At 50.4% G+C, this 27476-nt stretch overlaps 2 protein-coding genes across 5 annotated transcripts; one reads left to right on the forward strand and one right to left on the reverse strand.

The window, feature by feature from the left end:
- Positions 1–1265: 1265 nt before the first annotated feature.
- Positions 1266–5173, reverse strand: DERL3 (derlin 3; the record flags this gene model as incomplete). 2 transcript variants are annotated; one of them, XM_084297063.1, is made up of 7 exons in its annotated part: positions 1266–1924; positions 2516–2606; positions 3029–3224; positions 4146–4239; positions 4699–4772; positions 4890–4955; positions 5051–5173. In XM_084297063.1, 7 exons carry the CDS (start codon positions 5141–5143, stop codon positions 1813–1815), a joined length of 726 nt encoding a protein of 241 aa, XP_084153189.1. In that variant the 3' UTR covers positions 1266–1812. The 2 variants fall into 2 exon arrangements, with proteins under 2 accessions (XP_084153189.1, XP_084153190.1); XM_084297064.1 differs by having other exon boundaries at positions 4890–4952; positions 5051–5143.
- Positions 5174–13938: 8765 nt separating this feature from the next.
- SLC2A11 (solute carrier family 2 member 11) lies at positions 13939–26253 on the forward strand. Of its 3 annotated transcripts, none has more exons than XM_084297163.1 (12): positions 13939–15193; positions 17603–17701; positions 18250–18410; positions 19525–19649; positions 20233–20362; positions 20558–20706; positions 21503–21690; positions 22437–22547; positions 23553–23654; positions 23793–23868; positions 24518–24645; positions 25306–26253. In XM_084297163.1, the coding sequence occupies exons 1-12, from the start codon at positions 15173–15175 to the stop codon at positions 25504–25506; spliced, it is 1491 nt and encodes a 496-aa protein (XP_084153289.1). In that variant the 5' UTR covers positions 13939–15172; the 3' UTR covers positions 25507–26253. The 3 variants fall into 3 exon arrangements, with proteins under 3 accessions (XP_084153289.1, XP_084153290.1, XP_084153291.1); XM_084297164.1 differs by having other exon boundaries at positions 23799–23868; XM_084297165.1 differs by lacking the exon at positions 18250–18410.
- Positions 26254–27476: the final 1223 nt, after the last annotated feature.

Here is a 27476-nt window from a genome sequence, read left to right on the forward strand (position 1 = left end):
GCATCAAGCGTGCATATTTTGCATTGCTGTGAAGCTTGCGGTTAAGTAACCCTAAACTTCACAATGAGGTATGGACAAAGGCACACAAGTATGACAGCTTCTGTAGGGGGCTTATGAGCACCTCTCTCTGCTTCTCAAGACCCAGAGAAGCTGTGGGAATTTCCCCTCCAAGCAGCCAGAGACAGGACAGGAGAGTCCAGGGGGCCAAGTCCCAGAAAGATGAGAAGAGCCTGCTTTGTCCGAGAATCACAGCTACCAGGAAACAGCTGGGAGCAGCTTTCCCACCCTGTAATTACAGCTCCTTAGTTTAATTCTAGCCCCCACCAAGCACAGTCCAGCTTCTGCGTTTCACAGCTGCAGTTCTGCAGGCCTTAAAGACAAAACTTCCAGGGCCTGAAACACCAGCTGTGCATTAGGTCATGTGGAAAGCACACAGCAAGCACTTGTCTAGTCTGAGGCCACTCAGCCCCTGGTACCTCTCTGGCTCCTAGAAAAAGGTTACCATCTGTGTGCTGCTTCCATTCTCTTCCTAGAGGGAAACTAAGCACAGCAAAACAGCTTTTTTTTTTTTAAATAAAAAAGCTGTTTTCATGGGAAGCCCACAAGGAAGGTAAAAGGAGGGTGGCTGCATTTTTTTCCCCCCATCAATCTTCCTTTGCCACAGGGCCCCTGTATTGTGTCTACCTGGATGCTGGTTACTCACATTTCTGTAGCTTCAGCAGTGGCTTGCAGGCAGGCAGCTGAGCAGAGAGCATGGTTAACAGCTACCCTAAGATACTCCGCAGATTTACTCAAGCTTCTGGGGTGGGGTAGCAGCACAGATGCACTAACCTAGCAAGAATGATCAAAATCCATTTAGTCCAGCTGTGATGTTAGACTAATTTGTTTAGTTTCTTCTAAAATCCAGAGGCTCCATTCCAGAACTAACAAATGCAACAAGAGTGGAGTTACGGGCATGTTTAGGCAGCCTTTATTATGAGTGTCAAGTGCTACTTCCAGTCAGACTACAACGAGCTTCCAGCCTTGTTCCCTGTCCCTTTTCCAGGCATCCCTTTCTCCAACCAGACCTTACTGTCCTTCTCATACTCTGCAGTACTGCTTACTGCAGAGGGGAAGGACATCTTACAGCTAGATGTAATCTTGCCCATAAGAATAAGAAATAAAGTAAAAAAAGCCATGAGCAAGCAGCTTGGCAGTTTTGAGCAAAGTCCTTATGAGTAGTGGGCCCTAGCGACCTCTGTCCCTGACAGAAATGGACACACAACTGAAAAATAAAGACTTTAATGTAAAGACTTTTTGGAAACAACAGTGAAAGAGGGTGGGGGGCTTAGAGGAATGGAAGAGGCTGAGCTGCATTCCACTACAGCAGGTTTTCCTTTGGGGACCTGGTTGTGCTTACACCATGGCAAGAAGTACTACTTGGTCAGAAGCCCACACAGATGCCTCACAGCAGTGAGAGCAGAGATCAGTCTTTGTACAGAGGGCGGAAGTGACTTGGCACACAGCAAGTCAGTAACAGCAAGAGAACGAGTAACTGGTTTAATGCCCCGCTTGATCCTTCTCCCCCACCAGGTAACGGGAGCCATGGCAGATTCCAGCCCTTGTCCCCACGACACCTCCGTAAGCGTTTGTCAGTTCTCGTGTGCAGAGCTCTGCGGAACCGCTTGGCAGGACAGGACGATGGGTTACCCACACAGACAGTGAAACAGGACATGGCAGGGTGGCGGCAACGAGTATTATTCCAGTGGGATCTGGGGCACAGCGTAAACCCAGCTGGAGGAGAGGAATCTGGCCGCAGAGGCGTCCTCCGTGTTACTGGGGGGGCTGCTGGTTCAGGTCCTGGTCTCCAGGCTGGTTTTCCAGACGATCCTCAGGGAGGGGGTTATAGTTGGGATCCTCTTCAGGTGTGTCAAACACCATCTTCCTGGCAAGGGACGTGCCCATCCCACCACGCAGGCAGGTTAGGAAAGGGAACTGAGGACAAACGGAACCCCCAGCCCCCCGAGAAACATCGCAGCCCCTGACACAGCCTGGCTGCACCCAGCAGCCCCCGGCCTGCTGCACAAGCACCGGCTTCTCAGCAAAACATGCAGCAAGGGCAGTACCTCAACCTCAAGGACAGCTGTGATCCCCAGCATGCAGCAGAACATGTTCTGCTTTCTTAAACCACAGGAGTGCTTTAGAAAAAAATAAAGCAGAACTGCCTGCATCCAACACTTCCACAAGCAGTGAGAAGGCTCCAGCTCAGCTAGCAACACTTTCAGTACCTGCAGCTGCTTTATGTACCCTGTGTACCCACGCGTAGCATGCAGAGTGCCAGGGCTTGCTGCTGCAAAGGCAGAAGCTGCCGAGCTGGGCTGCTACTGGCATGCATTGGGGTCCTGGGCTTAGCATAAGGCAGCAGCAGGAAGAGTTAACAGCCAAAACAAGGTTACCCCACAATGCAACAAACCAGTTTGCTATGGAAGCACTGCAGCAAACCTGAGAAAACAACAAAAAGAACAGCTTTACTTACAGAAAGCTGGGAGTCAGAAGCAACTTCTTTCCTCCAGGCTGATTGGGGAAAACATCTTCCAAGAAGTAGTAGATGTGACCCACTGCAATCCCTGGGGAGAGAGAACACCCAGGTCAGGCCCAGCCGCACCTCTCTGCCTTGTGGGGCCAGAGCTGCTGGGAGCTTATGCAGCACAGAGCTCCAGGAACCCCTCGACTGGATACCCACACCCCCACACCCCAGCTCCTGCCAGATCCCTCCGTGCTGCAGCAGCAGCAGCCTGGCTGTTTGCTGTGATCATGCTTTATGTGGGTGCAGAGGCAGGTGAGGCAGAACCAGACAGCCCCAGAGTGGGGCAGAGCTCCCTGCACTCAGCTTCTGTCCTGGGTAGGACAGAGCAAAACGCAGGGCACAGAGCTCAGCCAGCTCACTTGAGTAAACCCACGTCTCAAATAAGATGAAACCAAGAGCAGAACTGGCAGCGCTGTGGCTGCAGAGTGCCCTTGTCCCCAGCTCCCACTGGCTGTGTCTTACCCAGCAAGTCAATGATGATGGAGTTGCCCAGGAGCAGAGAGAAGCCCATCAGGACCCAGGGCAAGAAGGGGGCCTGGAAGTTAAGGAGCCCGAAGAAGTTCATGCGAATGTAAGGGTTCCTGCGACTCCACACGTACACCAGCATGATGGTGAAAGCCTGGCCCAGGAAAAACAGGCTGGCAAAGAGACCAAATAGCTAGCAGCTACCGAGTCAAGGAAAAACCTTCCCTCCAGGTGCAGGATGCATGTGACTAGGAAAGCCACAGCTAAAGGCAGCAGGTCAGTGTGCAGAACACTACCCAAACCCTTCCTGGGCTGGCTGAGATGTACCAATCCCCACACACACCCCATTTCCCTCCCTGTACCTCACAAGACACTCAGCAGTGGTGTGTCCACATTGCTCGTTCCTTAAGCTGCTGACTGAGGCCAGGGAGCCCAGTCCTCTCTACAAAGAGACCATCAGGAGTGGCCTTCAGGGACAGGCCTTCACTTCGTTACAGCACTTGTGAGCTGGTTCTGCATACAAGCCACACGTGGCGGAGAACCCATCCTTCTGTGGAACAGTTTTAGGAGAAATAGCTTTTGCCATTCACAGCCCCCTTTATCCAGGGCACAAAGGGGTAGCCAGAGGCAGAAAATTCCCATTGCAGTTGGGCTCCAAATCCAGCTAAGGCCAAGCACGTGGCTGCTCAAGCAGCTGGACACTGAGCAGGCAACAGCCAAGCATGGCCAGCAGCCCTGAGAGCTCACACAGCTCCACACAGAGCTCCAAGGGGAGAGCAGGACTTTAAGACAGCAGCAAGACGTTCAGAAGAGGTTGTATGCTTGTGAAGGAGATATTTTCCCCTATCTAGACTATTTCGTCTTACAATAATCAAACTTCTTGTGATGGGGACATGTGACAGCCCCTCCAGCCAGCAACAGGTGGGCTCACGGTGCCCAGCACGCTGATGGCAGATGGCACACAGGCATTCTGCTCCCCATGCTTACAGCAGCATGTTCTCCATTGCAGCCATGGTTCAGTTTTCTACACCCACCTCACGCCCATCACAGTGCATAACACTATTCACAGCATCTCAGAAGAACCCAGAGGGCCTCAGCCAGCTCAAAAGGATACTGTCATGAGAAACCCTCCGAAGAGGAACATGAAGACAAAGTCAGCTGTCCTTCCGCGGAAGGAGCCTTCTTCTAGCATGCGGCAGTACCTGTACCTGAGGGCAGGAGAGAAGGGAGGGGTTGCAGTATAGGAAATTAACAGCTGGTCACCCCGTGTCCCCAGCGTGACTTCAGGAACCGGCCAGCTGCAAGCCCTCGTCACAGGAAGCCAGCAGCCAGGTGTCCAAGCCCCAGAGCACAGCTCAGCAAACTCCACCTCGCGCTGCTGACCGCAGGGGAAGCAAACAGCAGCTGCTGCCAGCCCGGGCTTAGCCCCAGGGCCAGGTGCTGCTCCCCAGCACGAGCTGCAGCCCCCCACACGCTGCTCCGGGCTGGGGGGGCTGCGGGCACGGCCATGGCAGCCTGGGGATGGCTGTGGTCAGAGCCAGGGCGTTGAGGGAAGCCCCCAGCCCAAGAGGGCTGCAGAGCTGGATCAGTATGGAGCAGGACAGGGCCGGGGGGGGGAAAATCACATGTAAGGCAGATGAGGGAGCTGCACTGCGACCAAAGGATACAGAAATATCATGTTGAAAAAGAAACTGAATCCCAGGGGCCCGAAAAAGAGGAAGTTGGTGACCAGCCTCCAGACCTGCAAGAGAGGAGAGAGGGGTGCGAGGAGGAGGAGGAGGGGGCAGCGCGGGCCCGGCACCCCCGGGGCCTCCCCGGAGGAGGCAGAGGCCGAGCGCGAGCCCCCCGCGGCCCTGACCTGCAGCTTCCTGAAGATGAGGTCGGGGTTGAAGTAGAGCTGGAAGGGCGTGAGGAGCTCCAGCTGCTGCGGGGACACAACACAGCACACACAGCACAGCGCGGCTGGCACCGCCGCCCCCCGCCCCGGCCCCCCCCTCCCGGCCCGTCCCCTCCCCTCACCACGGCGGCGGTGGTGAGCACGCAGGCGGTGGTGTAGGCCCTGGTGACCGCGGGCACCCCCAGGTACTCCTGCGCCAAGCCCGCGTAGGCCATGGCCGCACGGCCCCCGCCCGGCCCGGCCCCGCCGCGGGGCCTTTAACGCCCCCCCCGCGCTCCCCCCACCCGTCGCCGCGCGCACGCCCCCGCCTCGGCCAATCGCGGCGCGGCGGGCGGGGAGGGCCGGCCAATGGGAGCGCGCCTCGTGCCGGCTGGGTGCCGATGGAGAGGGGACGGGGAGGGAGGGGAGGGGGGAGGGGGTCACGTGCGGGAGAGGGGCGGCCAATCAGCGGGGGGAGGGGGGGCGTGATAGGGGCGTGGTGAGGGCGCGCTGGGGGCGTGGCGAGGGGCGTGGCCTCGGAGCGCGCGCTGCACGTGGCGGTGCGCCCGGTGCCGCTGGGGGCCGGCTGGGAGCCCCCAGGGAGCCCCCGGCAGGGCTCGGAGCCCCCCTGCCTCCCCCCCCCCCCGGCCGCTGCTCGATGGGCACAGCCCGGCTGGGAGATGGGACCAAGGGGCTCAAGCGGCACAGAACCACGGGCACTGGGCTGGGAAAGGCACCCAGGCTCGCCTGGTCCCAGCACCCTGCGAGGCTCCGCAGGGCGCTGCCTGGATTCAGGAGGGTTCCCAACCCAAATGTGCCCCGGGCACAGCTTTGTGCCTCTGCGGTGTGCGGCCCCCGCTGATGGGGAGACTGCAGCTGAGTGCAGGACCTGAGAGTGGACAGATGGTGAATGAAATAAGTGAACAAGGCTCTGCTCCTTTGGACGGGGGATGAGAGATTCCCTACTCACTGCAGGCGGGCAGGGGCAGGGGCAGAGGCAGAAGCAGAGCCCAAGCGCTGTGATTCCTGCCCCTACCTTGCTCGAGCCAAGGCTGGAGGCAAACATTTGGAGGCTCGGCTGGAAGGTCGGCGTGCTGGAGCTCAGCCCCACTGGCTGCACGGAGATGAGAGCTCAAATGACCGACCCCACTTAACGCCACGTGGAGGACTGGGTGCAAATCAGACATTACATGAAATGTAAAACAATGTCATCAGTTTATCGTTTTCCTTTTTTTCCTTTGTTTGACAGCCAAAACTAGAGAAGTCTACTCCAGGGTTTCGATTAAGGCTGTCTTTTCTGTGAGCCAAGGGGCGAGAGTGGGAAGGTGATGAAACGCATCAGGAAGCTCCCATCCTGCACGGGAGGAGGCCGATCAACCCCGTGACAGCCCCGGTTCCCAGGCTGCTTTCTGCCCGTGATCTCACTCCCTTCGGAGCCCAGCCAAGCTGACTTCATGCATTTCGGCGCCCGGGGCAGCTTCAGTCTTTATTACAATCCTTGTCATGTTTTATGGGCTTTGGGAGTTACGTCCTTCCGCCACCTCGCATCAGAGAGAGTGGGTCTTGTGCGCTGTTGGCTGCGGATCCATTTGGCCTTTGATTTAAATATATATTTCCTGAGGGGGAATGGTTTTGTGAATACACAGTGACAGACCACTACTGTTACCTCTCATTTTGTTTTCTCCATTTCTGGGGTGATTTTAAGGAATCACAGACTCACAGAAGGGTTTGGGGTGGATGGGGCCTTAGAGATCATCTGGCTCCAAGCCCTGCCCTGGGCAGGGACAGCTCCCACCACAGCAGCCTGCCCAAAGCCCCATCCAGCCTGGCCCTGGGCACTGCCAGGGATGGGGCAGAAACATTCGAACATGCGAGCATTTACCTGGGGTGGCAGGTGAGCTTCGTCCTGCGGCAGAAACTCAACAGCTTCCCATCTCTGCAAACCAAACCAGCCAAGAGTTAGCAAACAAAGACGAAAGTTTGAACTCTCCCCATGAGTTAAGCAGCTCACAGACCTCAAGGAGGCACATGAGCAAAGATAAATGGGCTGTCGCACAGTTCATCTCCTTTGTTTGTAGTAAATTATTGTGTGTAATTCATGTTTCCTGTCCATAAATGCCAGAGGAACTTGAAGACATGGAATCCTTTCTAATTTAGTAAAGACAAAAACAATTCCTCTCAAGCCCATCTGGAACTTGTTTTTATCATAATTGTTTTGGGCTCAGTAACGAGTTCAAGATCTAACTGCCCTCCCTAATTGTTTCAAGAATAAACAGATGCTCCGTTTAAAGGCAGCAGCTCCCCTTTTGCCCAGGCTGCAGTCTGCGGGGTCGCAGATGAGAGGAGCCGTGCGCCGCGTCAGCACAGCCCTAATGAGCACTCGGCGCCCTCCAGCAGGAGCCTCAGGGCCACCAGGGGCTGGCGGGGCCCAAAACCAGCCCCCAGCCACGGTCTCTGTTAGTGTCCAGCTGGTGACACGTGCCCTCTGCTCTTTCATGCCATCAGCTCGTCCCCAGGCCACCCAGCCTGCAGCCCCTTGAACACCACAACAAGCCCCCTGCCCATCTGAGGGGCAGGGTGTGAGGCTGTGCACAACGGCCGGAGGAATCCTCCTGGGGGGCTTCTTTCTGCTCTCAGACTGTCCTTGGTACCACGGCCGACAAGTGCCAAGAGCCCCAGATCCACCACAAGGCAGTCACGAAGTGTCTCTCCTCCAGTTTTGGAAGCTCAGCTCCATGAACCCGCGGTGCACAGATAAGCCGTGTAATCACAACCGCCCGGGGCACTCGGAGTATTTACTTTTCCCTGTTTAATGGCCATATATAAATTCCTTCTCCTTCACTGGAGGATTTCCTACCACACATCAGCTAACTCTGTAGTTTGATGGCTGAAGTCAGGGGAAGATGAATCATACAGAATTGGATGCTGTTTTTTTATTTGCTTGTTTATTAGAAAGAAACTAAAAATAACATTTATTGCTCAGTCCTCCAAGGACATGTGGGTTGCACAGGGTTTGTGGTAAATCAAAGTTTGTGTAGTTTTTATTTCTTATGCATTTTTGGTTCAAAAAGACAGCTTTGCTTCTGGCGTATCATGAGAAAGACGTCACCTCAATCTCCTTGAGCAGAGCCTGGTCACACATCCAAATACAGCACCTCTTCCAAACAGCTTCTGATCACGAACATCAAGAAAGAAAAGCTCCGTCTCTTAGCATAGTTGTTGGTTCTTTGATTTGTTTTGTTTTTTCCGCAGTGCTTAATCACTCTTGTTACATTCTTCTGCCTTGTGATCTGCTCTCTGCACCCCAGGTCACCTCCCAGGGCTGTCAGTGGGGAATATCATGCAAGGGCATTCATTTTGTAACGCTCGTTTCATAACTGCTGTGGCCAGATCACCACGAGAATGACAAACAATGCTCGTTTCCTACAAAAGAAGGTCTGTGCTCAGCTGCACACAGCAGCACACACACCGAGCATGCTGCCAGCTGGTGAAGACCCCCGCGAGGCATCAGGAGCAGCAATGGCACTTTGGTGCTCGGGGAGGCAGGACGATGCATGCGTCCCAGCCCAGGTGGCTCTCAGTAAGCTGGGAACAGCTCTAAGAAAAGAATCTGTCCGAGGGGGTGTTAAATAAGACATCAGGATGGGGCTGATGCTGTGACATCCCTGCACACATTTCCCTCTCCTCTGATGGACACTTCCAGCTCAACTTAGTGCCACGTGGCACAGGTCAGTGCCTGTCCCTTGCACGTCCCCTGCTCTCCCCAGCCTTCAGGTCCCCCAGTCTCTCTAAGGCCCCGTACCAGAGTATGGTACAAAGGATGAAGGAACGGGAATAGTTCAGCTGCAGCTTGACCTACAGCTCAAAATGGACTGAGAAAAGGGCACTTCAGTTATCAGAAGTCTTTTGGGCTTTCTCAGTTTTCCCAGAGAGCCCCCATTGCTTATCAGGAGGATGAAAACGTCAACCGCTGACCAAGGCACAGGACACCGAGCCGTTCTTCCGACATCCCAAATCGTAGCTGGCAAGTGAAAGCAGCTAGCTGCCTTGGCCGCGTCAGCCCTCGTGTCCTCACAGGACTCAGCCCCCACGCGTCTCCTCGGGGCTGGAGAGCATCCCAGTGGCTGGGTGGTAGCAGAGGCTCTGTCAGCATCGGGTCCCTGCCCTGAGAAGCCTCGGCAATGAAGCCCATTTCCTGGAGTTGTCACACAGTGCCTTGACCTTACACAGATCACAGGGTTTTTTTCTAAGGAACATTGCAGAACTGCTGGAAATGGAATAATGGTGTCACAGCAGGGCATTCGCTTCCTAGGCAGAAAATCCCCTTTAACAGCTCAGTTTTACAAGCAGTGCTTTCACCATAAAACCAGCAGAGCTGCTGGCTGTTCCCCCGAGAAAACAGCTTGTTTGTGGATGTGTTACCTGTCTGCTCCTGCCTTCCTAGTGACACCTGCAGGAGTCAGGACAAACAGCTGGAGGTTTTTCATATTTCACCGTGACGGCCCTTACAGGAAAGAGAGAACGCCTCGCAGAAACAGCCCGGCTACAGCCTGGGGGACAGCCAACACCCAGCCAGGGAACAGCTCCAACTGTCCTGGGAGTGCAGTGTTTGTAGGGGGCATTTATCCTGTGGAGCCAAGCCCCGCAGATGGAAACGGGGCCCCTTTCCTCCTCTTGCAGTCGGTCCAGAGGATCCTGGGTGAAACCAGTGACGTCCAGGAGCCTTTCCGTGCAGCAGATCAAAGAGCACGTGTTGATAAGCTTTCCTAATGGCATGGTTCCTACTTGCTGCTGCAGCCAGGTAATTACAGGCACAGTGACTGCCGTCACATTCTCCAAATAGCTGCTCTCCCGTGCTCATGGCATCAGATTTCCCCTAATTATGAGAGGTTTGAGTTCAGTGAGAAAGTGTTTGAGGGAAGAGGGCTGTAGGTCTCGTGGTAGTGCTGGAGACCTGCAGGCTCCCTGCAAAGTCAGGAGTTTGAGTGACTGCAGGAGGTGCCTCCACCAGCATCCAGAGAGGAACGTGTTTTGGAGAGAGTGGCTCTGCACAGCTCACGTGCAGAGGTGAAATAAGCAGGGGTTTGAAGAAAGCCCTTTGGGATGCCCAGAAGAAGCTGCAAACACATACCTCTAGGATTTCCTTTGGACTGTGACCAATACAGCCTTTATCTTCTGTTAAATAGAGAAATGTGCATGTATCTGCCTTGGAAAGACAAGACAAAGCGCTGTTCCAAGCAGGCAGCCTTGCCCAGGCCATTGCAGAAAGACGTATCTTTATTTGAATGCAGCAGGAATGAGAAGGATGCATCAGCTTCATGGTGTAAGGGCCCAAGGGTATGGATGGAGCCCACACTGCCTGGGTGAGCTGCATTCCTTTGCCTCCTATCCAGCTAGAGACATGCTTTGACGTGTTGGCTTCCATCTAGGGAGCTAGAAATGGAGTGATCCCCACCTGCCTCGAAGGCTCCCGGGACACCTCTCAGTGTCTACAACAACCAGTGACGTGCCACCTGCAAGCCACAGGTGGTCCTGTACACCACCACCCGAGGGGACAAAGACCCACAAGAGGCGATTCTTGCTTATGAGATGCTAGGAAAAAGGAGGAAGCTCATGGCTAATACAGACTATGTGTTTATTTGTTTTTTTTTAATGGAAATGATGTGCCCAAACCTGGCCTCAATCTGAAAGGACAGCAGAAAGAAACGAGCTCCGTCCTTTATGAACGCGTTACCATCATCAGCACGTGCTGCCTTCACCACGGGCAGTGGCTGCTACCCCTTACAGTTCATACCCTGCTTCCTCAGCCAGCAAGTTATCAGCTGGGAACCCGTTAGAAGTTGCTGTGTCACCTCTGACACAAACCACAGGCAGCCAGCTGCTGGCACCTGGATTCAGAGCCTGGAGGAAACCTTGTGCTTCTCCTGCCGCTTAGTGGCTGACGCTGATGCAGCACCCGGTGCAAACCCTGCAGGGAACCAGCCCTGCTGTGGAACAGGTCTGCAAAACCTGAGTCGGGACAAAGAAGTGCTTAAAATAAGTTATTCTTATTCTGGATGCTTTGAAATCTGCCAGGCCCCACATGAATTGCACTCTGCGCGATGCAAGGATGTAAAAACACATGATAACACTTAACATATATAGATATATAATGATATATAGATATAGATATATGTAACATATAGATACAGATATTAAGTGAGGCAGCCCCTCTGCTATTAGTGCTGGCAACACAACATGCCTCTGCCTCCACTGGGCCGTGTCTGTAGGACTGACGAGGACACACCATTTCTCACTGGGAGCTGTCTTACAGAAAGGGGCAATCCTCTCACTGCTGGCACTGCAGCCCTCATGGCACATGGAGCCGTTTCTGGAGCAATAACCAGCACCACATCTGCCAGGGGGCTACCAGCTACCCCAGCCCGCTGACATGATGGGTAGTTAACAAGGGAAGAGTGTACAACTCCCACCCTAGTGAAAGATAAGCCAAAAGACAAAGATGAAAGGTCACAGAAAATGCCACAGTAGCCATGCAATGAAGCCTTAGAATTTAGCTGGAACTTCTCAGAGGTAAAAGGAGTGCCTCCACTGTATACAGCTCTTTAATTTTTAACCAAGGTTTTTGAACAGAGCTGAGTTTTAGTTCTGTACTCCCGGGGTGTGACATACATGTAGATCCACTGCACGAAGACTCCTCCACCATGCCTCCATGAACAGCTCTGTTCATGTAAAGCACGTTACATGTTACATGTGAAGCACATTACATGGCTGTTGCAGGAAGAACGGCCGAAAACACAACAGCCACCAGTATGGTCAGACCATGCTCTCTCTTCATTACCCGAATAGCCTGACTTTTACAGCAAACTTAACAGGGGCAGATAGTGTCTCACACAAGATTATTAATATAGCTAAGTTGTCATTAGTAATCTGTGCAATGTGGCGACCCCACTGAATATTATCCAGGAACATTTGTACATTTATCAAACTATGTAACACCGTAGTTATATCACCTTTCTGTGGACAAATAGCAGAGTCTGATGTTTTCCATCCCAAGCATAGCTGTGGCTGTTTCCGTTGAACCTTCTCTGGGGCTATCTTCAACCCTTTTGCTTCCAAGGTATCCTGAATGAACTTTAAATCTGAATCCTGGAAGCATTCTGGCCTACCAAACCAAATGTTATCCATATAACGGTAAATAATTACTTCACACCATGCTGTCCGAATTGGTTGTAATGCCCAGGCCGCATGTAATTGACACAATGTAGGGGAATTCCTCATCCCCTGCAGAAGCACTAGCCATTCATAGCGCTTTGCCAGGGCCTGTTTGTTAATGGAGGGTACCGTAAAAGCAAATCTCTGACAGTCCTGTACAGCCTGTGCCACCACATCTGGCTGCGTGGACTGATCAGCTCTCTGTACCCTTTCCAACACGTCCTCTACCGGTGTAGTTCTCGGCAGTGTAACTAAGATGTTCTGAGTTTTGGGGTTTGCATTATCAAACGCAAGCACTTTAAACATACTGCTTTTAGACTCCGCTGTTAGATCAGGATGATCAGGAAGTGCTGCCCACAACTGATCGATAACTTTAGCATATGGTCCCCCAGGGGCCTGTTCTACAGACGTGAATGGAGGTGCTTTCTTTTCTCCTGGGAGACTAAGAAGAGCCCTCTGCGAGCTGTGCAGCTGTTTGGTGAATAATCGCAGGGAACTGCAGCTGAACCTGGGTACTGAGATAAGGACCCGTCCCCGTTAACATCTCTGCAGTAATCCCATACACAGGGTCCCCTGGTTGACGCAGCTGACCCGGTTCCCCTTGTTCTAACTGCAACCATTCCCTTTCAAACAATAACAATGGGGAAGGAGTTAACAATAAGTGTGCCAAGTATTGACAGTCAAGTGGACACATTAGTTCTGCCTGGAAAACCCACTGAATTATCTGCCGAGCTGCCTGGGATTGTAAACCATAGTCCATAACTGTTTTTTAAGCTTGTTGTAAAAGCTTCCAATCATGCGGCTGCCACAACCTGGTGCCTTGCACAGGGTCGATAATAATAGGGCAGGCCAAGGATGTAGCATGCCAGTGCCCCTCTATGATGGCATCACGTATGACGGAGCACCTGTCCCTCCTTGGTGCTGACGGTGTTGTAGCGATGGATAATGAGGGAGCTGGCTCTGGTGGGGCAGATGAGAGAGGAAGCTCCTCCAAATCCGTAATTTTTAAGTTCTCCAATTTCTCTATCAGTTCTTGGAACAACTCCTCCAGTGAAGGTCGATTTTTGCAAGCTGCTGCTGCACCTCTCATTGGTGAAGCATCCCGAGTGGATTTATTGCTGCCTGTCAGAGGCACAGATGCTGGCAGCACAGCTCCAGCAAGATTTTCTGGCACAGGGGGTGGGGAGGGCAGCCCCCACTCCCCATCAGCACTCTGCTCCGACAGTCCCTCAGTTATTTCTGCCGCTGATTGCTTTATTGGAGAGGTCATACCCTGAACCGGGGTGGGTGCAGGAACTGGCAAAAAGAATCGTGTCAGCCACGTTCCTGAGGTCTCAGGTTTTGTACTCGGTGGTCTGTCAGTCCCAGACGGTGCTGACAAAGCTTGCACCACCACCACAGCCAGCTGCTGTTCGGTTTTCATACCGCACAGCGCATTAATCACTGTGTGCCAGGTCACACTTAATCTTTATCTAGCTCTCCACTGGAGACGGCTTCATCCCATAAGCGAGCTCCGATGTGCCGCCGCTCATCAGGGCTAAGCATTAGAGGGACTCCCTTCAGAAACCCTCCTTCTGAGCCCAGCGCACCAAGGCTCGGATCTTTTTTACACTGCAAGACACACCCGTCTTACAGACCATACCGCAGAGAAGCTGCGCGGCCGCTTCCCCCTCCGTGGTGCCGCCGGGCGGGCGGCAGGGCCGTGATCTCCGCCCCCCGCTATGCGCCCTCTCTCCACACGGCGGCGCTCCCCTGGCGGTCCCGCTGCCGCCTCCGGCAGCACCTCGGGCCCGGATGTTCCGCACCGCGACCCCGCCCGGTGCCTCAGCTCCGCTCCTGGGCTCCCTGCGGCCCTCAGGGCTCTCTCCGCGCCTCAGCCTGTTCGGGCTCCATTTGTTGCAGGAAGGACGGCCGACAACACGACAGCCACCAGTATGGTCAGATGATGCTCTCTCTTTTTTACCCGAATAGCCTGACTTTTATAGCAAATTTAACAGGGGCGGGTAGTGTCTCACGGAAGATTATCGGTTAAAAGCACTCAGACAACTGCATGAAACAACCCCACCTGCGAGGAAACGACCCCCTTGTGATTAGCAGTCGCGTAGATCCCGTCCTTGAAGCCAGCTGCTGGCAAAAATATTTTTTAAATTCCTCAATCGCGCGATGTGGGAACGCTGTCACGGGAACTTCTCGTAGTCGTCCTGGCAGCTTGGTTTGCTCAGCTGCAGCAAGTGATGGCCTCCTTGCTGTTTCAGAAATCCCCCAACACACGGCCGTGCTCACGTAACGCGCTGTGGATCCCATGAGCAGTGTCCCAGCGCACAGACACCACACCCTGTGGCACGAGCAGCCCCAGGTCCCCTCGCAAGCGGCGCGGAGATGCTTGAACAACGGCAGAACAGCAGCGGGCGAGATGCTGTGACAGCTCAAAAGGAACCGAGAGCATTTTGATGCGATACTCAGGAGTCATTCGTCCCCCAGCAGCCTCCTCTCCCATTCGCACCTCACCCCTGCATTGCAGGACACGGGCAGGAACACGGCAAAAGGCCTTGGCCTCACAGCGGATTTCAGAGGCCTGGGGCTGGTTCCTGCCACTGTCAGGACCAAAGGAAATGATCTGGTTTGCCCTGTGGATGCTAGATTGAGTTCCAGGGCAAGTGCAGTCATAAAAATAGCTCAGGCTTTACTTCTCCGATCACATTTAATTGGACAAACACTACCGGGCAGCTACGTCGGACGCTTGGAGAGGGAATTCATGCTGCACACCATACCGGCCTTCAACAGGAATTTAGGCAGCTCTGGATCTTGCAGAAACATTTTCCCCAAACTGCCCTGTATTTCAACAAAATTAATTGAGCTGTCTTGCTAATGAACATGCAGCTCTATTTAGAGAATGTAAATCAGCTGGCAAGACACCTGCCAAGTCAAGTGTGTTATCCTAATGTAATGGGTGACTCAATACACATTCCTATGCTGGAGATTTAAATAATCCCTTAGAGCACCGCTGAGAGCACCAGAGGCTTTGGCAGACAGAAGAAAACCTACCAAAGAGGATGAACAAGCTGCAGAAACTGGTAAAAACCATCTACTTTACTATTATTGTTGACAGGTTTTATTTTTCCCCAGTTTTTATATGGCTGTGTAAGTTCCAACAGGTTACTGTAGAATTATTTGTCCAGCTCATCCCAGTCCTTGGGATAAAGCTGACAGGCTCATGGCTCTCCTGGCAGCTGCATGCCAGGACAGTAGTGCAGAAGGCAGGTGTTATGGAAGGTTTGGGAAGGTAACCCTGTAATACAGCTCGGCTCTGAGCTCAGAAGTGCTTGGTGGCTCCTCAAGGAGCAGCAAACCATCTTCCCTTAGCTTGTAGCCACAAAAAAAGGCTGTGATACCAGACCTGATAGGTGATGCGCTCTACAGTGAAAACAGGGAAATTAGCAGGAGCATTTTATCCTTAAACACTGCGATTAAAAAAGAAGAAATGTGCTGCTGGGGAAGAGGAAATCTCTCTCACTTGGAGAACTGGAGTAAGTGGGAGAAGCAGAGGCAGAATCAGGTGCACAATCCTTAGCTCTGGTTTCAGTAATGAGACAGGGAAGTGATGTAGCCAAGGGAAGTGCGAGCAAGTGAAACGCACCCGCTTCTAACTGGGACAAGGGAGAGCTCAGCCTCTTCTTGCTGCAGGGCTGGAACAGCCTGGCTTCTCCTCTGTCGGGGAGAACATTCTGTCTCAGGCTGCTATGGAAGTCGTTTACAGGGAAAGGCTTTGATGAAAGGAAAAATCTGAGATTATTTGAATTTGCAATTTAAAAAACTCTTGGGACACTAGGCAAAATTTTCCTCTCTTTGGTAGATGGATCTCTGAAAGGAAAACGAGCAGGCAGAGCAGAGGGGGCTTCCCAGAACTGGCTTATCTAAGTTCTTCCCAGGGCCAGTGGAGTCATATTCATGTGGCAAAACAAAATCTAGCCTGGGGTGACCCCGCTGGTGGCTAACAGCCAAGGCTGAGCATGGGCTCCTCATGGCACCCTGCAGAGCTGTCCCACTGGGAGGGGTTTGCACGCAGGGGGCTGGCAGAGGCCGTCCTGGCAGGAGGTGTCAGGCTTAGGGCCAAGTGTCCCCAGCAGGCTCAGAGTGGTCTTAAGGCATGGGACATCTCATGTACAGGAGGGCGCAGGCACAAACTAGGTGTGAACTGACAAGGACTGGTGGTGGGGCTGCAGCGAGGATGGAGGCGCTGAGTGAGGAGGCACGATGCTGCTGACACTCGGCTGTGCTCCTCTGCAAAGGCAGTCGGTCCATCCGGGGGCAGTCAGACACAGAAAAGTGTCCAGGCAACCATGGCAAGAATGACCCGAGACTTACAAATGTGACAGAGGAGGAAAAATCAGCAGAAGTGTTTAGAAAGTTTCTCTGCAGTGTCCCTGTCAGAGTTAGTCCCAGTGTTGTGATGTGGAAAACCCAGCTGTGCTATAATTTCAGGGCATCCTGCTATGAGGGGGGAAAAATGAAAGTCTTTTGCTCACAAGCCTGGCAGTGAGCTCTCAGTTCCCATACTGTGCCAGCCAGGACAACTTGTCTACACCCTGCAAAAGGCAAGAGACTTCCCCAACACCCTGATCCTGTGATGCTGCATGAAGCAGCTCCATTAAAAGGCAATATAAGCAACGGGCAACACCAGTGGTGGCCTCAGGGAGACACAGAACATGACACAGGACCACCTCTGCCACATATTGCACCCACATCACAACACTGAAAGTGTAGAAAATGTTGTGGCTGAATATTCAGCTGTAGCCTGCTAAACACAAGGACCTGTAGGAGCAGCTGTGTGATGAGAAAGTTCAGCAGAAAGACATGGCCTGCTCTGTACAAAATGCAGCATAGAAAGGCGCTCTATTTTAAACTCAAACAAAAAGACAAAGGCTGTATAATTGCAACAAAAAGGTACAAGAAATAGCATGCCACTGCATCAGAAGTGCATCGGGTATAAATAGCCACAAGAAAATCTCTTATACTCCAGGGAAGCTCCATCCAGGCTTAGCTAGAAATGATTCAGGAGTTATTAAGCTTTGGCAATGCTTCTTGAATAATTCATCACATGAGTACAGGTTTTTGTAACAAATTGAGTTAACTGAAGCAATAACGCCAGTCTCTACCAGTATTTACTGTTGTGACACTGACTTTTTGTAAGCATATACGTTAATATTAAATGAAAGACACTCTCAGGTCTTGGCCCCAGAGCAGTCCCAGACTTTGGATTGTTAATCCAATGGATTAATAACATCATTTTGCAGTACAGGGAGACATAGATTTTAAAAATCTATTTTTTTCTTTCTGTCTTTGGTACCTCCCATTACACGACATCATTTGTAGCCTGCTCTGATCTTCAGTACACACTACCCAAAGTGTGACCAGGCCAAATGTGTGCTGAGCCATTTTGTTCTGTGCAAGAAAGCCATCTGTTTTCTGTCCATCTTCTTCAGCTTCAGAGCAGGATCCTGATCCTGACAGTATGTGCTGCTGGGATTGGAGGCACTTTCCAATACGGTTACAACATCTCCATCATCAATGCTCCAACTTCAGTAAGTACTGCTAGTCCCTCGGGCTCTTCCTGGGCAGACACTTCCTCGGTGTCCTGATGGTGGCATGCCACCAAAAATATGAAGACTGACTGTGCTGAGGGTGAAAATGTGTTGTTTGCTCTGTAAACTTCACAGCTGAGGTACCAAACTTTGCTGTCCTGATCCACCCTCGTGCAGGATGTAGTGTCAGAAGAATGTATTCAAAAGCCTCATTTCAATTGTTTTAGAAAATCCAATTCTAAAATTCTCCAACCTGCATCCCATAAAACTGAATTTTGCCTTTAAACTCAAAATCAGGCCCATTAAAATATTTTAAATTATCCAAGATAGCTGCACGCAGATATAAACCAAGTACCACTTTGAACAGCTACAGGTTTACACCCTCAGCCCCCTGTTAAAAACACGTCTGAAAACTGGAGACTGTTTTCAGCCAGAGGTTTAGAGGCACGAGCACGGAATAAGCAGGTACATGAATAAGGAAGCCCTTACACTTCTCAGCATCCTTTCTCTCCGTGTGGTGGTTACACAGCACTGTCCTTCCCTCGCAGTACATCCAGGTGTTCATGAACAAAACCTGGCAGGAGCGCACGGGTGTTCCCCTGGAGGACAACATGATCCTGCTGCTCTGGTCTTTCACTGTCTCTGTGTACCCTCTGGGGGGACTTGCCGGGGCTGTTGTTGCTGGTCCCATGGCCGTCATGTTGGGAAGGTAAGAGGGTGCTGGCTTTTACTTTACACTTTGCAACTTTCAGTAGTCCGAGAGGAATTACGACCCCTGTCGCAAGATAGCCACTGCAGTTACAAACCACGAACTGCTGTCCTCCATCACGGAGCAGTCTGCAGTTATCCATGCCACAGCACCCACCTACGCAGTCACCACCGTTTCTGTGCCCAGTTTTGTGTCGTCCTTTCAATCATGAAGTCAGGACAGAACAGGCCAAAGATTTTTCTTCAGAACAAACTGTGGGAATTGGTAGGAAGGACACAGGAAAAACAGAGCGTGCTTGCAAAGAGCAGCTATTGCATCCCAGCTCCATGTGGCTCAGAGCCCACAGGCTGCCTCCACCTTTCTGACTGAAGTATTTCAGGGGGTATTTGTTAAATCTGCACGGTTGCCTTTTTTGTGTTTCAAACCCAGCTCTGTCCCTAGTTCTCTAGAGAAAATCACCATTGGTGTAACCAACATAGCCCAGTAGGAGGTTAGATTGTACCTGCTTCCCTCCTGACCCCAAGAATTTCCTTCTATGTGCTGTTCTATGGCATGCTCCTTTTACATGCTGACGCAGACACTGCTATGCTTTGGGGTGGGATCGGAGGGCTGTCCCCCACAGCCACTTTTTCCATGGTTGTGAAGACCTGGAAGGGACGTGGCTTTCTTGTCTGATGAAAAGTTTCACCTTGTACTACTTAGCAATAAGATAATTCCCTTCATGAATAAGAGAAAGATCCCTGAAGGTAGGGCAGCCCCCTGGGACTGGAGAGAATTGCTGGCTATTACAGGTCAGGAGAACTTCCTTTTTTTTCCTGGTTTTGGACAGAAATTCCACCTGTGACACTTGAAAATATTGAAAAATTGAAATATTCTTCCCCATTCAAATGGGGAGTGCAGGAGCAGTGAGCCTGGGTGACGACCCCAGGGGGCCTTCCCTGTGCCTAAACCCAGCCCTGCAGGGACACCCTGTGGTCGTGGTGGTAGTCAGCGATGGCCCTACTTGTGTGAGCCGTGCAGATTTTCTGTTAATGCAGATTCCTGTTTTGCTAACAACACCCCAAAGTGCTGACGTGTGCATCTGAGCTCACAACCGTGTCTCTTCTCTCTGAAGGAAGATGTCCCTGCTGGTTAACAACGTCTTTGTGCTCATTGCTGCCGTCTTGTCAGGATTCAGCCAAATGGCCAAATCCTTTGAAATGATTATAGTCAGCAGATTCTTCACTGGCATGAATGCAGGTATGGCAACGTGAGAAATATAGCAGAACAAACATGGTAACAAGTATTAATTAGAGAAACTCAAATGGGAATGACCCAAGGCATTAAAATAATTCAACTTCTAGTATCTTGTGCAGTCTGCATGCTGGGAGGGAAGCCCTGGCAGAAACTGAGCGAAAATCAATCCCTCTCTGCTTGTAAGCAGGTTATCGGTCATGTCGCACGGTACATTTTTTATAGAAGTTCTTCCCAGAGAATAATGATTGACACAGGTGACTTAAAATGTGATCTTACCCCCAGAATGGGGTCTAGAATGGAACATCGTTTGTAACCTCAGATTTGGTGCTGAGAAGACCATAGGACTGAGGCCCAGACACATTTCAGTTTCATCCACTACTACTTATTAGTATGCAAATGTGTGTTTAGCAGCTTATGCAGTAAGAGGGAAATTAAAGGTTTATGTGAATAATAAGCACTGGTAGATCAGTCATCACATGGCCTGTAGCAGAAGGGTCCAGCTGGCAACCTGGAGAGGTGGCTGACGGTGCTTGTCCTCGTCTCCTCTGTCTCCAAGCTGAGGCCAGCATTTGTCTGCCCTGCCCAGGTGTAAGCATGAACGTTCAGCCCATGTACCTGGCAGAAAGTGCCCCAAAGAAGCTCCGAGGAGCTGTGGCCTTGACCTCCGCATCCTTTACAGCCCTGGGGTTGGTGCTGGGGCAGGTTGTCGGACTCAGGTAATGTAGAGCTAGAAGCCCAGTTTTCACTTATTAAATCTTTATTCTCTTTCTTCTTTTTTTTTTTTTTTTTTTCCCTTTTTGCTTTACTCCCCCTCTCTTTTCTTTCTTTTCCAGTGCCCACATGCCACAGAGGATGCTGGGCTCTATTGTAAATTTTACTGAGCAATTATGTTTTATTTTATTTTTCTCCAGAGAGCTCCTCGGAGGGGAGGAGAGCTGGCCGTTCCTTTTAGCTAGCAATGCAGTGCCTGCCCTGATCCAGCTCATGGCTCTGCCTTGGTTTCCTGAAAGTCCCAGATACCTCTTGATTGACCGTGGAGATAGAGAATCCTGTGTTTCTGGTGAGTTTAGGGTTACTGCCAGCCTCCTGCTGAGCGCCCGAGATCTGCTGACTGAGCAGATGCACAGTAAGAAGGCTCAAATCACAGTAAGAAGGTTCAAATCCTGCTTTTGTACACAGACTTAGGCTGTGGCCTCTTGAGAACAGTGCCATGACTTTTACACGTGAGCAGTATCAAGTTCCCTTTCTGAGCACTTCTTCTTCCAAGCCAAGGAACCTTCTATAATCTCAAAAATGTTTGATCTGTTAAGATAATTGAAAGGCATCTTCCTACAAAGGATTTTTTTTTTTTTGATACAAAGGTAGGGTTAAAAGGAGGAACTTGAGTTCACAGCGGGGTATATGTTTTGCAACCTTGAAGTGAAATAAATGCTGCCTGGGGAGCTCATGACCAAATCTGCAGCAAATTCATATTAAGGGATTTGCTTAGATTTGTAGCATACAAATCCCCATATACAGAGCAGCTGGAATTAGTTTCCAGGAAACATGTACCAAGAAGATCTTAATTGCCTGCATTTCCCAGGGAAGTCAAGTGAGATATGAGCCTGAGGCATAGCTGCCGAAATGGCACTGTTTGGAAATATTCTCTTGTCAAACAATGGGGATTTGCAGTCCCTTTCCCCCAGTCCTTCAAGGGGCTGCACGGCAGCTTGCTACCTCTGTGGAGGCAGCACCATGATCACAGCTCTGTTCTGCAGCTTCCCGCAGCCATCACCTCCTGCTCAACCCTTCAGCCTGCAGAGGCAGGCGATCTGAAGGGAAAGCCCAGGGGATGAGAGGTTCTCTTGTCCTTACAGCCCTGCAGAAGCTCAGAGGCAACAGCGACCTGGGAGCGGAGCTGGAAGAGATGCTGGCTGAACAGGCCGCTGCTAAAGGTCAGAGGGCGAAGAAGCCTTGGGAGCTGTTCCAAAACCCAGCTGTGAGGTGGCAGCTGGTGAGCATCATCGTGCTGAGCAGCGCCATGCAGCTCTGTGGGAACGATTCGGTAAGCAGCCTGGCAGCCGCAGCGCTAGTGTGAGCCACATGTACGAGCTGTTGGGTTTAATGTGCCTCCTGCAGGACGAGAAGGAATAGTGCTCTGCTCTGCCTGTGGAGATCTTCCTGCTGAAAGACATGGACAGAGTAGTGAGAAGTTGAATTTGAGCATAAAAAGGGTGGCATAAAAAGGTAGCTGGGTACAGATGCTAGGTCTGTGTTACAATGCCCATTCACTATGCAGGAAAAACCCCTTTGGCATCCAGCCCTGGATGAAATGGGGAAAGCTAAATGGAAATGCCAGTAAACCATGGAAAACAAGATAAAATCTATGTACAACCGCAGCCTTCTGAGAGCTGAGGAAACAGCCTTCCTTTGCTGATGAGGGCCTTCTCTTCCTATAAGTGCTTCCTCTCACATCTAGTAATGGGCCATTGTAAAGACCTCTTGTTCCAGGGAGCAGCCTGGATTTAGCAGTCTGACTTCCAGTTGCTCTGCACTGTGAAGGTCACGTGGGTGTTTGCTTTAGAGACCACTTGCTTTGAAAGGCTTTGTCATCAACATCAGGGTTCATATCTCAGATGCTTAATTCCCAAAGAACACCTCTGCACTATGGCGAGCTTCAGAGGGATGTTGTCAAAATTGCCTGTGAGACGCAGCACCTTAGTGGGGCTCTGCGTGGTTCTTCAGGAAAAAACAATGGGATGCATCTTCAGACACCTTCCCTTACTGCTCTCTCTTCTGTTCTCTTCCCAGATGTATTTCTATGCAGCCTACGTGTTCCAGGAGGCTGGAATTCCTCAGGATAAAATCCCGTATGTTGTCATCGGCACGGGGAGCTGTGAACTGATCACATCCATTACCTGTGTGAGACTCTTACTGCAGTGCTGACATGCAGGCCATGCTGACAGGGAGGAGCCCGTTAATTACAAACTTCAGATTTACATCGCCTCGCATCCCAGGGAAGCACTTTGCAGCACAGCAGTCAGGCAGTGCTCAGCTTTCATGCCCAGAGGGGTTAACGGGGCAGTACAGTATGTCTGAAAGCTGTCTGGGAGGGTCTAAATGGAAGCTGTGCTTGTGATCCATGCTCATTGTCATTTTCGTATATCCTCAGCCCCTGTGGCTGAACATCTGTGATTACAACCAGAGCCACTATTTATCCAGACAACTGTGGATGCAACCTCAGAGGCTGAGGAGGAGAACAGCAGCAGAGGAGTCCATAGCAAAGTGCTTTTCCTCTTCTTTTTGGCCACTCCATTCAGTTTTCTCTCCTGCAGCAGAGGCCAGTATTCCTGCCACAAGCTGTGGCTAGCAGGCTGTGCCCTGCAATCTGTCCTCAGTTTATCTGAGGGACACTGAAGCCTCCAGACCCTGGCAGTTTGTGATAATAAGTTACCACCCTGACCCATGCACCTCAGCCGTGCCAGTGACACACTGGGCCCAGCCATCCTGGATTTTTAATCCTTCTCTCTACAATATACATCAAGAATGAGAAACAAACTTAACATGATAGAGAAATAAATCTTCTAGCCGCTTAGCTTGCCATTTCTCAGCACCAAATATCCTTAAAGCTTTATATTAAATATCTATGTATATATATGTTTTGCTGCATGTCACTACAGATGGTGGCAGGGTTTAGGTGCAGCTGGGACATTCTCATCTTGCCTGAAAACACATCATGCCTGGCTCCTGCCAGCAGACCCCTTCCTCTGAAAGACCATTCTTTTTCTGCTAAGAAGTGGGCAGTATCCTTGAATCAGCTGTAAAGCAATACAGAAACAGAGAAATGAAATGGGGCAGAAGGGGACAGGCAGGAATCTGTAAACAGATGTTAAATGTGTTGCTTTATTTCACTGTTCCGTTGTGCAGAACATGATCATAGACTATGCTGGTCGGAGGCCGCTGCTGCTGGGGGGCTATATCTTCATGGCAGGATGGGCCGTGGTCTTCATGGTCGCCCTGAGCCAGCAGGTGACAAACTTCACTTCATTATTTAAGGGGAACGGAGCTGGGCTTCACCTTTTGTGTGACTGGGGTGGTTAGAGTTGGCAAATAACAGTAAGTGTCCTCGTGTCCTTACTGGTTTTGTGTTGTTCCCTGCGACTGGAGACTCAGATCAGCTGGATGCCCTATCTCAGCATGGCCTGCATTTTCGCCTACATCCTGAGCTTTGGAATTGGACCAGGTCAGTTCTCTGAGTGTTTGCACTGAAACGTTTGGGTACTGCAGACTTTTAGTGATGTGTGCAAGCAGCAGATGCCTGGAAACACAATTTCCGTGTCTGTTAGCCTACTAACACTTATTTTCTTGGCAGACCATGTTACTTTCTGTGCCTGGGGGCAGGGTACACGGGTTATGTGTGTGTGTTTGCTCAGTATGAGCAGATGTGAGGCTCTGTTTGCTGACATGAATTTGAAGGAAGGGCAGGTAAGAAAAGAACCAAGCTGCCAGTGTCACATACCACATGGCTGGGAAGTAATTTCTTGTCCCGGTCCCTACAGTGTCATAGGGTTGAATTAATTATAAGCTGTTCTCACAGATCCTGGTGAGAATAATGTGGATTACAAAACCTTTCCCAGCAGTTCATTCTAACATGAGAGAGTCTGAATAATTATCCAGCCCTTAATATTTAACCCAAAACTTCCCCACTGCAGTTTATCTCTATTACCACTTGTTCTGGCACTATTGACGAGTGAGAATAATTTACTGAATAATAATCTACTACTGTTCTCATAAACTTCGTGTTGTTTTTGCTTGTTAGTATGTGTTCTCCTGTTTTTGGTCAACAGTATTACGTACAGTGTTTTTAACTTTCCTGCCATTTCTTTTTCCAGCTGGTGTAACGGGAGTTCTGCCCACCGAGCTTTTTGACCAGATGTCCCGGCCAGCTGCCTACGTGATCTGCGGCTCCCTGCTCTGGTTCAACCTCTTTCTGGTCGGAACAGCCTTCCCGTTCATTGTGGTGAGTTCCCACAGCGATGCCATCCCCTGTGGCTTTTTGGTCTTCTGTACAAGGCAGAGGCTCTCTATTGACCATGAGACAAGACAGGGCCTGGAATATCACAAGCTGCAGACACGCAGCAAGCCAGCACTGCCATGAGGATTACCTTTATCAGGGAAGCAATCAGAACTCCTTTAAGTTAAACTTTCCTTGTGTTCCCTAAGGTGATTTCTGATGTGAGGCTGGACACGGATTAATATGGGGCACGGATTTTCTATATCCCGCTCTCTCCTCAGCTGGGAATGGCTGGGACTAGAGATGTGATCTAACTCCCCCTGCCAGGCCCTGGCACCATTCCCTAATGTGGTTCCTGAAGTGAAAGGGAGCAGAAATCCTTGATATGCATGCAGTCCTGCCTCATTTCCTACTGTGGGTCCCCATTCTGTACAATTATGTAGAGACAGAAAGACAGAAAAAGACATTTTGAGATACTCTTTCTGCTGTGTCAAATCTCCCAAACTGTGGTGGGGAGCTGTTGCACCTAGGCATGGGAGGCCCTCACCCAGGAACACAGAAATGCTCCCTGGCTGAAGTTAGCCCGTGTAGCAAAGGGGTTTAGTGACCTGTTTGCCACCACACAGAGTGTTTCTAACACTGTATTTTTATTTTCCTTCTCCTCAGAAAAGTCTCGGACATTTCTGCTACGTCCCATTCCTTGTGGTCTGCATCTGCACTGCTCTCTATATCGGGCTCTTCCTTCCTGAGACGAAGGGGAAATCCTTCCTGGAAATCTCGGAGGAGTTCAGGAAACGGAACTTCAAACCTCAGAGCCACGCAGCGTTGTATAAAGGCCCCGAGGAGATCAAATCCACCGTGTTGTAGCAGAGGGAAGGAGAATGGTGCCTGGGGGAAGCTCAGCAGCGGCTATGTTCTCTTGCAGGGACACGGGGAGAGGAGGAGGGTTAGGGAGAACATATTACTCTTAGGTTCACCTTGAAAAGATTTTAGGCCAAGGCAGAAAACGCAGCCGTTTGGTCCACATTGCTTATTTACTTAGTTTGTTAAACTCCTCCTAAGCCACCACTTGCTCTCCCTTCCTGCCTGCACCACTAACACGGACTTGTCCTTTGTCGGCCCTGGGGACGTTCTCAGTGACTGGCTTCCTGACAAGCCATGGGGAGGCTTCTTGTTAAAAACTGGTCAAGGGTGACACGAGGGTTCCACTGAAATACTTTCAGACAGGTAAATCAGAGAGACACCTGACAGCAGCAAAACACGGATAGGCAAGGGATCTGATCAGTTTTCTCTAGGAGATCGATAGATGTTACAAACTGTAGTGAGACGCCTCTCCACCTGCTGAATGCTCCAACACCTGATAAACTCTTTTCTTGCTACACAGCTTAAAAAATTGTCCTGCTGCTCACTTCCATGAGTTGAAATGCAAAGTACTTGCTTCCAGCCAACACTGAGACTCAGGCCACGCTGCCAGGTACCTAAATACTGAATTGGGATACTATGGTTAGGTATTGAAATCTGAAATTTGGCCCCAAAGGCTGAGTTTAAGATGGGCCTTGATTTAAAAAAAAAAAAAAAAAAAAAAAAAAAAGGAGAGAGACAGAAAATGAAAAATAGATTTCCTCCTTTCCCAAGGAGGTGTTCATAGGTGTTCTTGGATAAATGCATACACCCACTGAAGGGTCTATAGCTAGCAGCCAAAGCATATCAGCCTGCCACACACCACCAGATCTTTGCGTATATAGAAGTTTGTGCTTATGGAAATAAATCATGTTGCTGCTTATTTAAAGCAAATCTATAATGTACATCAACTAATAAATCTCTCTAAATATTTAAACATATATTTTAGGATTTTAGTAGTAAATAACACATCTATATATTAGAATCCATATGAAAGAGGGACAGACTGCTGCCTTATTCTCTTATCATCAATTACCACCATGCAGTGCTTCAGCAAATTTATTCTAAGCATCTTCTGTATGTCTTCTCCACCCAGACAGTAACTTACACCTCAGACGCCTTTTTTTGCTTCTAAATCTGTGTTCTCAAACACAAAAATTAATACGATTAAGCTCTTTTTTTAGACACCAGATGAAATTCTCAGTACCTTGTGCAGTGCTCCTGTTGTTTCTGTTATTAAGTGATTTCAAATTGCCCCCTACTTGTTGAGCAACAGTGAGAGTTAATTATTTTCAGCTATAAAAACATGTGACAGGTGGATTAGGAAGAAAGCTTCTAGTACTTGCTAAGTGGCTTATTATACAACTGACTTTTGGGCATTGTTTGCAGACAATTTATTCTGGGCTGATTTTCTTCATGGCTTGTTTCTTGCCATCCAGTCCTCTGCTGTGAAGCACAGGTAATTCTCCGGTCCCACGTGCACACCGTGAGCACAGACACTGCTGACGCACCTTGTGGGGCTCCCACTCCATTTTACACCCACGTTCTGCTGAGGCTGGAGTGTAGTGAGGAGCTGCGATGGCAGCTGCTGCTTCTGGATGTGGAGAAGATTCCCCACAGCACTTTCTCATTTGTCTCCACAGAGCATATTGGAAAAGACCCAGATGTGATGCTGATATTCTGTAGATAGCCCAGTAGAGAACAGGGCAAAGGTTCTCATTTCACATGGTTTTCCCAGGCATCAGGTTGACTGGTGATGGTTTTCTGCTGATGGTTGCAGCAAAGAAGAATGTATACATTGGCAAAATAAGTAGTTGAAGTTTCTTTCTGTATATTTGTAACTAAGTCAATAAAAGTGCAGCATTTTTAAATGGCATGAATGTAAACATCACATTTCCAGAGCGTATTATGGTCATGCTGGGCATGAGTGGAGAGGC

Source organism: Netta rufina (assembly GCF_964035555.1).
Source record: "Netta rufina genome assembly, chromosome: 17".
NCBI classification, from domain to species: domain Eukaryota; kingdom Metazoa; phylum Chordata; class Aves; order Anseriformes; family Anatidae; genus Netta; species Netta rufina.

What these genes read in the sequence shown, in the direction of transcription:
- SLC2A11 (XM_084297163.1), top strand. Translation starts at nt 15,173, where the DNA reads ATGAACAAGCTGCAGAAACTG. An exon ending in TAGAGAATCCTGTGTTTCTG is followed by an intron (nt 20,707 to 21,502) that starts GTGAGTTTAGGG and finishes TTGTCCTTACAG; the next exon opens with CCCTGCAGAAGCTCAGAGGC. An exon ending in GAGCTTTGGAATTGGACCAG is followed by an intron (nt 23,869 to 24,517) that starts GTCAGTTCTCTG and finishes TTCTTTTTCCAG; the next exon opens with CTGGTGTAACGGGAGTTCTG.